Source organism: Epinephelus lanceolatus, chromosome 12, assembly GCF_041903045.1.
Source record: "Epinephelus lanceolatus isolate andai-2023 chromosome 12, ASM4190304v1, whole genome shotgun sequence".
Classification (NCBI taxonomy): Eukaryota; Metazoa; Chordata; class Actinopteri; order Perciformes; family Serranidae; genus Epinephelus; species Epinephelus lanceolatus.
Genome location: NC_135745.1, coordinates 32,612,114 through 32,624,898, shown reverse-complemented (window position 1 = coordinate 32,624,898; position 12,785 = coordinate 32,612,114). Strand labels below are relative to the sequence as shown.

Genomic DNA, 12,785 nt, shown 5'->3' with positions numbered 1-12,785 from the left:
TTCTGAGCTTTTTAATATATGTTAAAGCTTCAAAGAAAGCAGCAAGAAACGCAATTATATTCTGCTCAATAAAACAATCGCTACAACTCAAACCATAAACGAAGACTATGCATAAGACACCCCACCCCTACCATATATTATTATTATTATTATTATTATTACACTGTTTCGACTATGCAAATTACTGGAACTGACTGATTGCATTTCACTTAAATATTCTTATGAATTCATAAAAAATAAGTTGATCATTCTTGTCCATTTGCTCAGAAATTTAAAAAAAATGAATTAACACATTTGTTGGAGCATACAGAGCAATTCCATGTTTAAAAACACGTTGACATTAAAAAATAAAACGTCTCGTCTCCTCTTTGATGGTTAGTGTCCGTCTAAAGAGAAATTCAAAAGTCTAATTTTTGTTTTTCCTGTGTTTCCTGTAAGCGGAACCTTTGTCCTCTACTGTCTGTTCAGGCTGAAAGACGGAAGTATATGTACGAAGGACAAGCATGGGTACTCGAGTTGCTGCGCGTCAGGTGAATCAAAATGCTACCAAATATGACAGTTTGTTTATTTTTTTTAACTTAAAGTACAATTATTACATTGTAGAATATTTAATTTAATGAGCTACGTGCTTAAAAATGTCGAAGAAGCGACCAGCAGCCTGTAAGCGTCCGCTATAACCTTCATGTTTGCTAACATGCTAACGATAGCACAGCTGGTTTATTAGTCTATCTTCTGCTAACTTCTCGCAGTTGCTCTACAGCCATGACAGTTGTGCTGTTTAGACTGTTCACTATGAACGGGGACATAACGTAAGTGCCGTTTGTGTATCATAACCATCATTTATTTTCTACAGGCTCTCAGGTGGATTGTGAGAAATCCCACCTCCTCTGTCTTCAACCCACTTCGGTTTGGGAGAAGCCACCTCCGTCCTCTGTGCACCGGGTGCAGACTGTTCTGTTCCCCCACCAGCCAGAGCACTCTGCAGCCAACGCAACACAACCATGACCTCCCCTGTAAGCCAGTGGCAGAACTGTCCCTACACTCCCTGCTGGATATGGGATTCACAGACACCCAGGCAGAGCAGATCTGTGAAGCCGTGTCCAAACTCCGAGGAGGAAATGCTGCCAAACATGCTCTGTCAACTCTCACAGCTCTGTTTGTCTTGGGCCTCAGTCCCTCCACTGTGCTGAAGCTGCTGGAGAAATGTCCCGAGCTGTACACTGTCAAAGAATCGCAGCTTCAGCAGCGCATAGTCAACATGCGGAAACTGGGTTTAGCTGAAGGTGAGATTGTGATCACCGTGCAGTATAGTTCATCAAAATATTGTCGAAGTCCTCAATATTAATGAGATGCTTCCTGTGAATATAAAACCAGTATTTCTCCTTACACCTCCCTTCAGGCAGCCTCCAGAGAGTGGTGTCCTATTATCCCCAGATCCTCACTGTGCCTGTGAAGACAGTAAAAAGTGTGGTGATGTTCCTCAGGGAGAAGTGCCTGTTTACCGTCCAGCAGGTCACAGACATCCTCAGAGATACTCCGGCAGTCGTACTGGAGAACATGGATCAGCTGGAGTACAAGTTTCAGGTCAGCATGTAAACAAGACAAGAGAAGAATGAGGCAGTTTTAGAGACACACAGGTGCATCTCAATGAATTAGGATACTGTGAAAAAGTTGAATATTTCTTCTGTTATGTGAGAATGGAAAATTGTATTTATTCCAGGCTCACACAGTCTTGAGAAGAGCTCTAATCAGCCAATTAACTCACCTGCAAAGGTTTCCTGAGCCTTTAATCTCTTTGGGTGCATTCACACCAGGATAGTGCGGGGGACTCGGTTCGATTGGGTGGGGAATGCCGAAAAATTTCACACCTTCATTTGGTTTGGTTCACTTTCACACTGCACTTTTTAAAGTGGACCAAACCACCTGGACATCACACAATTACAACAGCTGATCGTTTGGGGGCGGTATTGCCCGAAACGACCACTGACCATGAAGAAAAAAAGCATGAGGAAGAAGAAAACCCGGCTCATCCAAAAACAGAAATCCATCCCCTTCAGCTGGCTTGGTCACCACAAAAACACTAAGCACCAAAATGCATTGCGCTCTACGTCACTTCCTCTCTTTAGTTCACTGGATAGTCCGTTTGCATTTCCCACTGTAAGCGAACCGCACCCGGGTTCACTTGCAAGTGAACCAAGACCCCCAGTTTTCAAGCGGACCAGGGTTTGCTCCTTTGGTCCGTGCCAGAGTACGAATGAGCGCTCACACCACTCCAAACGAAGCGAACTATCTGTGGAAGCAGACCAGGGTTCATTTAAAGCGGACCAAATGGCTCCAGTGTGAATGCATCCTTACTGCTACTCCCGTGACCTGAACCACACAGACAGTCTATGCGGCTCAGGTCAGGAGGAAGATGAGAGACACCCGACTCAACAATACAGACGAGCTGAAGGCCGCTATCAGAGCAGCCTGGGCTTCTATAACACCCCAGCAGTGCCACAGGCTGATGGCCCCTATGTCATGTCGCACTGATGCAGTAACTCATGCAAAAGGAGGCCTGACCAAGTATTAGGTGCATAAATGAACATACTTTTCAGACAGTCGACATCTCTGTATTATAAATTCTTTTTTTTTTTTTTGATTGCGAACATAATATTCTAATATTTTGAGATACTGGATTCTTTATTTTTATGAGCCGTAGTCATCAAAGTTAAAGAAAAAGAAGGATATAAAAAATCAACATTAGTTGCAGGGCTAATTGAACTATAAAGAAGTTCAATAGCTCTTCAGTCAGGCAGCAGCTCCCAATGTATAAAGTACTGTTCTCATGGTCAACCGCAGATTTATTGACTTCCTCAAAACTTGACCAAACATCACATCAAAAGTCACAGCTGTAAAAGACAACACCCTCGCTATTCACATAGACTGTGTCCCAATTCAAACCAGACAGTAATTACATACAGTGTACACTATTTACTTTTCTATTTAGTACACAAGAAATCAACATCGCTGTGCCCTAACAGGAAATGATTCAAGACAAATGCTGACAGATGTCAGTCTCTGATACACACTTCACAAACAGACAGTATTTATTCATGTCGTGTACCAGCAGCTGTTTCACCACCATCCACAATTTGATTTCTATCCAGCCGGGAGCAGCTCATTAATTTCCTTGCGTTGTAGGACAATAGTGTCCATTAACAGCACACTCAGAGCTAAACATTTTTAATGTCCATGCTTTTTTTTCCCCCCCAGCGTAAACACTCGACGTCAGAGCTATTCAGTTACAAATTTAATCGGGACGGATTTAAAAAGAATTTTTTTTTTAGCTTTTGGTAATGACAAATTTTAAACATACAGATGAACATAGTGAAAAATAGCAATGCTCATTGTTTCACTGTCAAAATAAAGAAGTGACGGTCACATATCTGACCCAGGCACATCACATAGCGCAGAAACAAAACAAAAAAAGAGCTATTAATGCCGTCAGTTCACAAAACCATAACAGGTGGCAATAAAAATAACCAATAAAACACTATCTCTCTCTTCCAGTATTTACCTCCCTCTCTGCCTCACACACAAACCTCACCTCACGTCACCTCATGACGTTTACCATCGAGGTCAAGGAAAAGTTTTAGGAGAAGACAGCTATTAGTGTGGTCATAACTGAGTCACAGCATGAGAAGAAAGCTGATTTCTGAACGATATAACTGGCAATTTCGATATACCGATCCATCGAGCCTGCCTAGTTGGCACTGTGCATGTGTAGCTCAACAAAGATGAGAGGGAAGCGAGATGGCTCTATCGTTAGCTACTTCAGAGCACTAAATGTAGTTAACATATTTCAGTTACATTGGTATATCAGATTTATGAATGCTGGGCCGCTCAGAGGTGGCATCTGGGCCGGATGTCCCCGTTCGTATAGGCCGCCTTTACATTTTCTGAACCTGCTGTGCAGCATGGAGTTGGGACACTGCTACAATACTCCCTCTGGTGGTCATAACTGAACTCCACATCCTTTTGCAACTGTGGCTGTGAATAGATCAGTGTTGTAAGAAAGGTTCATTTCAGGTTTTGTGCTGCTATTAACTGTGAAACTGATTATTTAGCCACTAATATTGATTACTGTAATGTCTTTTTTCACCTGTATACCAGCTCCAAATCGTTAAAAACTTCAGCAGTTAGACATTTGACCAGAACAGGACGCCTCTTTTGGCTTCCCTGCTTTGGCCTCTAGTCTCTTTTTAGAATCCCTTTTAAAGTTCTTTTAACTACAGTACAGGCCAAAAGTTTGGACACACCTTCTCATTCAATGCGTTTTCTTTATTTTCATGACTATTTACATTGTAGATTCTCACTGAAGGCATCAAAACTATGAATGAACACATGTGGAGTTATGTACTTAACAAAAAAAGGTGAAATAACTGAAAACATGTTTTATATTCTAGTTTCTTCAAAATAGCCACCCTTTGCTCTGATTACTGCTTTGCACACTCTTGGCATTCTCTCCATGAGCTTCAAGAGGTAGTCACCTGAAATGGTTTCCACTTCACAGGTGTGCCTTATCAGGGTTAATTAGTGGAATTTCTTGCTTTATCAATGGGGTTGGGACCATCAGTTGTGTTGTACAGAAGTCAGGTTAATACACAGCCGACAGCCCTATTGGACAACTGTTAAAATTCATATTATGGCAAGAACCAATCAGCTAACTAAAGAAAAACGAGTGGCCATCATTACTTTAAGAAATGAAGGTCAGTCAGTCCGGAAAATTGCAAAAACTTTAAATGTGTCCCAAAGTGGAGTCGCAAAAACCATCAAGCGCTACAACGAAACTGGCACACATGAGGACCGACCCAGGAAAGGAAGACCAAGAGTCACCTCTGCTTCTGAGGATAAGTTCATCCGAGTCACCAGCCTCAGAAATCGCAAGTTAACAGCAGCTCAGATCAGAGACCAGATGAATGCCACACAGAGTTCTAGCAGCAGACCCATCTCTAGAACAACTGTTAAGAGGAGACTGCGCGAATCAGGCCTTCATGGTCAAATAGCTGCTAGGAAACCACTGCTAAGGAGAGGCAACAAGCAGAAGAGATTTGTTTGGGCCAAGAAACACAAGGAATGGACATTAGACCAGTGGAAATCTGTGCTTTGGTCTGATGAGTCCAAATTTGAGATCTTTGGTTGCAACCGCTGTGTCTTTGTGAGACGCAGAAAAGGTGAACGGATGGATTCCACATGCCTGGTTCCCACTGTGAAGCATGGAGGAGGAGGTGTGATGGTGTGGGGGTGTTTTGCTGGTGACACTGTTGGGGATTTATTCAAAATTGAAGGCACACTGAACCAGCATGGCTACCACAGCATCCTGCAGCGACACGCCATCCCATCCGGTTTGCGTTTAGTTGGACGATCATTTATTTTTCAACAGGACAATGACCCCAAACACACCTCCAGGCTGTGTAAGGGCTATTTGACCAAGAAGGAGAGTGATGGAGTGCTGCGGCAGATGACCTGGCCTCCACAGTCACCGGACCTGAACCCAGTCGAGATGGTTTGGGGTGAGCTGGACCGCAGAGTGAAGGCAAAGGGGCCAACAAGTGCTAAACACCTCTGGGAACTCCTTCAAGACTGTTGGAAAACCATTTCAGGTGACTACCTCTTGAAGCTCATGGAGAGAATGCCAAGAGTGTGCAAAGCAGTAATCAGAGCAAAGGGTGGCTATTTTGAAGAAACTAGAATATAAAACATGTTTTCAGTTATTTCACCTTTTTTTCTTAAGTACATAACTCCACATGTGTTCATTCATAGTTTTGATGCCTTCAGTGAGAATCTACAATGTAAATAGTCATGAAAATAAAGAAAATGCATTGAATGAGAAGGTGTGTCCAAACTTTTGGCCTGTACTGTACGTACAAGGCTCTCAATGATCTGGCACCAGAGTCCAGGTTAAAGACAAAGGGTGGTCGAACCTTTTCAGTTCTTGTCTCTCGGCTTTGGAATAGCCTTTCACGTCTTCGTTCATGTCTTTAAATCTCGTCTGAAAACTTTTACAGATTGGCCTCTCCTGACAGTTGATGGGCTTATTGTATGTATGGGAGTGTATGTATTTGCAGCCATGTGTATATGTATGCATGCTTACAGGTATATTAATTAAAGGCATATGGATATGCTTACATTTCTGCACATTGGAAAGCAGCTCAAAAAGTGCTCTACAAATAAAGTTATTATTATAAATAATCTGATATATGCCGTGTAGCCATGTTAAGTTACATCTTACTTTCTTGTTTGTAACAGCATGTATTAACTCATCTCTCCACAGTACGTCTACTTCCGAATGGGTGTCAAACAGGCGGAGATGGCGAAGTGCAGGTTGTTCCGTTTCACTCTGGATGAGGTGCGCTGTCGACACTGTTTTCTGGAGCGCAGGGGCCTGTATCAGACCCCAGACAAGAAGGGACAGACGCTCATCATTAACCCCAAACTGGAGAGCATCCTCAGCGCTGACGAGGACACGTTCCTCCAACATGTTGCCAATGCGTCAGCGGAGGAGTACGATGTATTTAAGAGACTGATGGCAAGAGAATGGCAGGAAGAGGAGAAGCACTGGGGCACCGTTGAAGCTGATAGTGACGGTGGCGAGGAAGAGGAAGTTGAAGACGATGAGGAGAGTAGAGGGAGAGATGGATACAGGAAGAGGAGGAGAAAGAAATGACAGAACACTATGGGAAGGACTGGGTTTGAAGGAGGAATTACATGATAAGAAAATCTGATGGTGATAAACTAATAAAATGTTTCCTTTCATCAGGTTGTTGAACTCAGATTTGTCATGAAGTGCTTAGAAAATTCTCATCTAAAACACACATGGGAAACAATGTCGCAGGTATCGTTACCTAGCTTGTTCTCTTTTGTGCCCATTGTGGTAACAGATTGGAACCAAGTGGCCTCTTTTAATTTGAGGTTCTGTGTTCATTAAGTGACAGCGTCAATGCGCAAAATGTGGTGACGTCAGTGTGGTTAGATTGATAGATGACCAATATATGGATGAGTCACACTTGTTGGATGGGAATGTGGTGAATATTTTCTTACATATATTCTTTTCATGGTCGAAAAGCTTTTGACTTCCCTTAAGTGACTCAACACAAGCTGAAGCGACAATTAAGCCCAAAATCAAAAATTCATATTTTTCCTTTTGGTGACCGAGCTCTGGGTAGTGACTTAAAGAATGAGGTCATGGATACAAACAGCCGAAATGAGTTTCCACCGTGGGGTGGCTGGGCTCAGCCTTAGAGATAGGGTGAGGAGCTCGGACATCCGGAAGGAGCTCAGAGTAGAGCCGCTGCTCCTTTGCGTGGAAAGGAGTCAGTTGAGGTGGTTCGGGCATCTAATCAGGATGCCCCCTGGGTGCCTCCCGTTGGAGGTGTTCTGGGCACATCCCACTGGTAGGAGGCCTCGGGGCAGACCCAGAACACACTGGAGGGATTACATATCTCATCTGGCCTGGGAACACGTCAGAGTCCCCCAGGAGGAGCTGGAAAGTGTTGTTGGGGAAAGGGACGTCTGGGGCACTTTGCTCAGCCTGCTGCCCCTGCGAGTAGAGAATAGCCAAATGTTGGAGATATCGGCTGTAGAGATGTCTGCTCTCTCTCCAATATAACAGAACTAGGTGGCACTCAAAAAATACATTTGAAAAACTCAGCAGCAATGTCTCTTTCCAGAAATCATGACCTGTTACTTAAGATAATCCACAGACCTTGTTGTGAGCAGTTTCATGTAGAAACTATTTTCTCGTTGACAAACTACACCCGCCGACCGTATCACCATGTAGAAGGAAGAGTGCATTTTCTGCTCGCTCACCTTGCACCACGAGCTAGCTAATGTTACAGCTCAGCCAAGAAGGGCGGCAGTAATGTTTATATCCTGCACTGTCATGAGCTCGAGCCTCTTGTCCATGAGTAGTTGCACACTTCCTTCTGCATGGTGACCTTGTTGTGAGCAGTTTCATGTAGGAACTAATTTCTTTTTACCAAGCTAAACTTGCCAAGCTTATCACCACGCAGAAGGAGGTGTGCATCTACTCATGGACAAGAGGTTCATGCTTGTGAGAGTGCTAACATTAGCTAGCTTAGTGGTGCTAGGTAAGCTAGCAGTAAATGCACACTTCCTCCTGCGCGATGATATGATTTGCAGGTGTAGCTCCTACATGAAACTGCTCAAAACAGTCTGGATTATCTTGAGCAACCAGGTCATGATTTCTGGAAAGAGACATTGCTGTTGAGTTTTTCAAATGTATATTTTGTTGGTGCTTTGAGCACCACAAGCCGAGTGCCATCTAGTTCCATTATATTGGAGAGAAAGTAGACATCTCTACAGCCGGTATCTCCAACACTCTGCAACTCACCAAAACAATCTAGACTGATAAACAGCACTACAGGTAAGAGGAGGAATATTTTTTTTGGGATTTGGGGTGAACTGTCCCTTTAAAGCAATTAGAGTTTGACATCATTGATGATTGGTGTAAATTCCAGTAAGATGAAAATGTGAATCTAATCAATTTAAACAAGATGGTTTTCAAATGGCTTTCTTGAATCAAGCCACTTAAAACTTCTTGGATATAAAACATGGAAAAAGTGACAGCATGAGAAGCAGCGAAGAGGATAAAAGCTCCACCCTGTAACTATGTGACTGACGAGTGGCTGTAGCTTTCTCCATCCCTTACAGTATATTATCTGTGTGAGTCAACAGAGTACATCAGATAAGGCCAGCGTGTGAGACCAGTCGTACAAAACATCCATTGATTTATCGAAGCGTAAAGTCCTAATGGACTAATACAGAGAGGTTTTTCTGTCTGGGACATCAGGTAAGAAAACCTACCTTTGGTCAATCAATAATTTGTCGATGTGTGTGTTCTCACAAAGACATAGAAATAGAACCAAGCAATTATCTGTTTTAGTCTCAAGTGTTTGTCGGCATTTGTGCAGGGGGTGGCAGTGGCATAATTATGTTTGCATTATTAAAATTTTCATTTTAGCTTTTAATACTGATGCCAACCCAAGAGTGTCGGGAAATTTATGTATATTAAGTTCTAAAAAATTATGTTCCACTCAAACTGCAGCTGCAGTTGATTGTTCATTTTTAAAATGTAAAATTTTAATGTGTATTTTATAATGCAGCTTGCATTGACTTAACAACAGACAGCTTCAGCTTGTTCATTTGCATTTGTTTTCTTTGGCAACATAAAACACAACGGGCTAAGTCTTCTACTGTGCGTTCATATTTGAATGTTGGCTTTTCATTTTCGTAATGGTGTTGACTGAACTAATCCAGCCTGGACTATAAATAGCGAAGAGGGAACTGCAAAATTTTAGGACTGTGTTTAGGTTTTGTGGGAGGCACAAGGGACACATTCCCCTAGAAGTTTAGATCACATGCATGTGCCCCCCCCCCCCCCCCCCCCCCCCCCCCCGTAAAAACATGTAAATAGGGAAGGATTTTATTTTGACAAAATTAAAGAAATTTACACCATAAATTGATGCAGAAAAAATCACCAAAATGCAGAAAATTAAGTGTTTAATGCTCAAAATTTCTGTTGGAGCTATATTAATGTGTCAAACCTGATGTTAAAACAAACCTACGCCTTTGCAGAAGTCGTCTTGTGGCGTCACAAAACCAACAAAAAAAGGCATTCTTTAATGTTGGGATGATGCACGGTCGTAGTAGTTTAATAGTGAGTGGCAGCGTCAGGGGGAAACACAGCAGGACAGGGACAAAAGTTAAGGCAGCAAAAGTCCAACTGGGGCGGGCGGGATTAATGATGGATGGGTCCAAGAAACACTGACTTTCACCAGTGAGAGTGGTGTTCATGTCCCGTAAGATTCTAAAGCCAAACCCTGTTCTTTTTGCCTAAACCCAACCACGTGTTTGTTGTTGAAGGAAAAAAAGTAGTGTAGTGTAGAAACCAACGTAGTGTTTTTATTTTGAAAGAGACTGTATGTGAATGGTGAATTTCCTGTGAAAACAGAAGTGTATTTTGAAAGAAGACAATGCATGTAACCCTCAACAACCAACGCACCCAGGGTACCTTTCACATCATATGTGGACATGGAAAGTCCATGACCAAACGTCAGTCTGTGACGAGGTCGGAGTGAGAATGCGTTGGATGGGTATGAACACCTTGAGAGATATTGTTTAAAGACCATATTTCATTTTTCATATTTCAGTTACTGTTACTGTTACTTATTTTCTCACAGCAGTTAATTTGGTTATAATTATATGAAAAATATATGTAAAATAGTCCCACTACTCATACAGTAGACCAGTGGTTCCCAACTGGTGGGTCACGGGTCCATTCTGAATGGACCGCAAGTGACTTGCAAATGTGTGAAGTTTGTAAAAAACACACTTTATTTTGGAGTACAGTGAATTTCCGGCACAGAGATTTCATTTTGAAGTGCCGTATCCTGCTGTAGTGTGACTGACAAACAGACTGCCACTTAACAGAGACAGCAAACTAGTTCAACGACATGGCCAAGCACAAGTATGACGAATAGATTCACCTGTGTGGACCGTGAACCAATGACCAAGGAGAAATCTAGACCCTGTCGCTGGACCAGTTGGGAACCATCACTGCACTAGACTCTGTATTTGGATGCATAAACGTGCTTCCTTTTTTACGTGGTCCACTCTGCTGATATTAATTTATGGTCTTTTCATTAACAGGAAGTTGCTGGAGGAAGTAGTCAACACATCATAAAACACACCTCAGTCAGAGCATCTGTGCCTCCATTCCTCAAAAGACAAAATGACCTCATCAGTGTTCATTTCCATTTCAAACATCACACAGGACTGGGAGGAGTGTATACGGAAGTGGAACCTAAATTTGTTTATCATCCCTGCTACAGTCATCACTCTGGCCACCTTGCTGGCAAACCCCATTCTCCTGACGTCCATTTTTCTGTCCCGTGCCTTGCGTCAGGAGACACGTTACGTTCTAGTGGCCAACACCCTGACAGCAGACATCCTCTTCCTCATCCTCAACCTGACTATGGTGATATGTAATGCTGCCAAAGCTCGATTCCACTGGCTGGTGTGTGAGCTCGTCACAGCCGTCACTGTCACCGTCTACTGCTGTGCCATCCTCACAGTCACCCTCATGGTGGTCGACACCTACGCTGCGGTTCGCTGGCCTCTCCGTTACCATGACATTCTTCCACCAGCCCGCATCCGCCGCATTTTGGTGGGGGTGTGGCTGCTGGCAGCCATGTACCCGTTCACCTTGGTGATCATAATGGAGGTGAAGAAGGTGACTCCTCATGAGACGGGAGCTGTGTGCCTGGTCCTCATCTCCCTCGGCTTCATTGAGGGCCAGAACAGAGATCAGATCCACATCTACTTCTTCATCACTGCACTCATCTGTACTATACTCATTTTATACTGCTACATTCGGCTCTACATGGTAACAAGGACCCAAGGCATCTGGCAGAACCGCTTCTCCAGGGCCCGGGTCACGCTGCTGGCTCACGGGGTTCTTCTCTTGCTCTACTTTGTCCCCGGCTTTGTATTCACTCTGGAGCTCTCCCTGTTTCTGAGGAAAGACATAAGTCAGGATGTTCGTGTGTGGATCAGCACAATCAATATGTGTATTCTCATGTTGCTGCCCAGAGCGTTTGCTCCATACCTGTATGGGCTGCGGTACAGGGAGCTCTCTGACACTCTGATGCAGCTGCTGAAACAGCACAGGAGACTCGGCCAGATCACAGGTTAAAAGAAGACACTTACAGACTGTCTGTTTATCAAAATGTCTCCAATGGATTTATTTGTGATGCACATATTTTCTGTTGTAACTGTAAGGACAGTAACCAGGATGAGTTCAGATCCCCCAAAGGCAATTTTATTTTGACTAGCCATCAAAAAGAGTCTATTTTTCTATTTCCACATTTTCTACATTCATTTAAAGGTCCCATATCATAAAAAAAATCTAATATCCATGTCTTCTTTTTATTATAGAGCAGGTATAGGTGCTATATAAATACTGTTAAAGTGTCAAAACGCTCAGTCCACAGAGAAATGCATCAAGTCTGTATTCAGAAACTGTGCCTTTGAATGAGCTGTCAGGACTTCTGGGAAGTTGTGATGTGAACACTAACTAATCAGAGCGAGCCGGGCTGTTTTTATCAGTGGGGGCTTAAAGAGACAGGTAATAAAACGGGGCATTTCAGACAGAGGGTGAATACAGGTATATTCAGGCAGACAGTTTGAGGAAAATAAAGTGTTTTTTGAACATTAAAGCATGAAACTTTTTCAAGCAGAAACCAAAAATGCAGGCATGAACTTACAATGAGCATAAAATAGGACCTTTAAAATATATTGTTTATTGGTGTATATTGTCTAAATTCCATGTCCAAGTAACCCTAAAATCCCTTTATTTTTATCTTTCTTTTTTTGGCTTTACAGCAGCAAATGTAAAAATAGTGACTCTAAAACACCATGTGTAATTTGTGTCTAAATTTAGAACATAAACTCCTCCTCAGCTCGTTAAACTCCCCATATTCCCAGAAACAATACTCAGGACATGTCCCCTGTGTTCCCAGTGGTAGCTACAGCCCTGCTTACTGCCCTGTCCATGTTTTCCATTGCATCACCTCAGCGAGCCTCATTTGTCATTCTGCTCTTTTCTTCTAAATAACACATATCATGGTTACGGTGAATTGTAAATTAGTGATCCAACACCCCTGCTACCTGTCATCGTGTGTGTTGTGTGTGTAATGAGAGCTAGTTTAATGCATGTGTGG

General features: G+C 42.9%; 2 protein-coding genes across 2 annotated transcripts; both read left to right on the top strand.

Moving 5' to 3' along the window:
* Positions 1–443: 443 nt before the first annotated feature.
* Positions 444–6,798, top strand: mterf4 (mitochondrial transcription termination factor 4). Its single transcript, XM_033650108.2, has 4 exons — positions 444–530; positions 854–1,283; positions 1,400–1,584; positions 6,317–6,798. Exons 1-4 carry the CDS (start codon positions 504–506, stop codon positions 6,707–6,709), a joined length of 1,035 nt encoding a protein of 344 aa, XP_033505999.2. The 5' UTR covers positions 444–503; the 3' UTR covers positions 6,710–6,798.
* Positions 6,799–8,287: 1,489 nt separating this feature from the next.
* LOC117272387 (putative G-protein coupled receptor 148) lies at positions 8,288–12,578 on the top strand. Its single transcript, XM_033651294.2, has 2 exons — positions 8,288–8,854; positions 10,714–12,578. The coding sequence occupies exon 2, from the start codon at positions 10,796–10,798 to the stop codon at positions 11,756–11,758; it is 963 nt and encodes a 320-aa protein (XP_033507185.1). The 5' UTR covers positions 8,288–8,854; positions 10,714–10,795; the 3' UTR covers positions 11,759–12,578.
* The last annotated feature ends 207 nt before the right edge of the window (positions 12,579–12,785 follow it).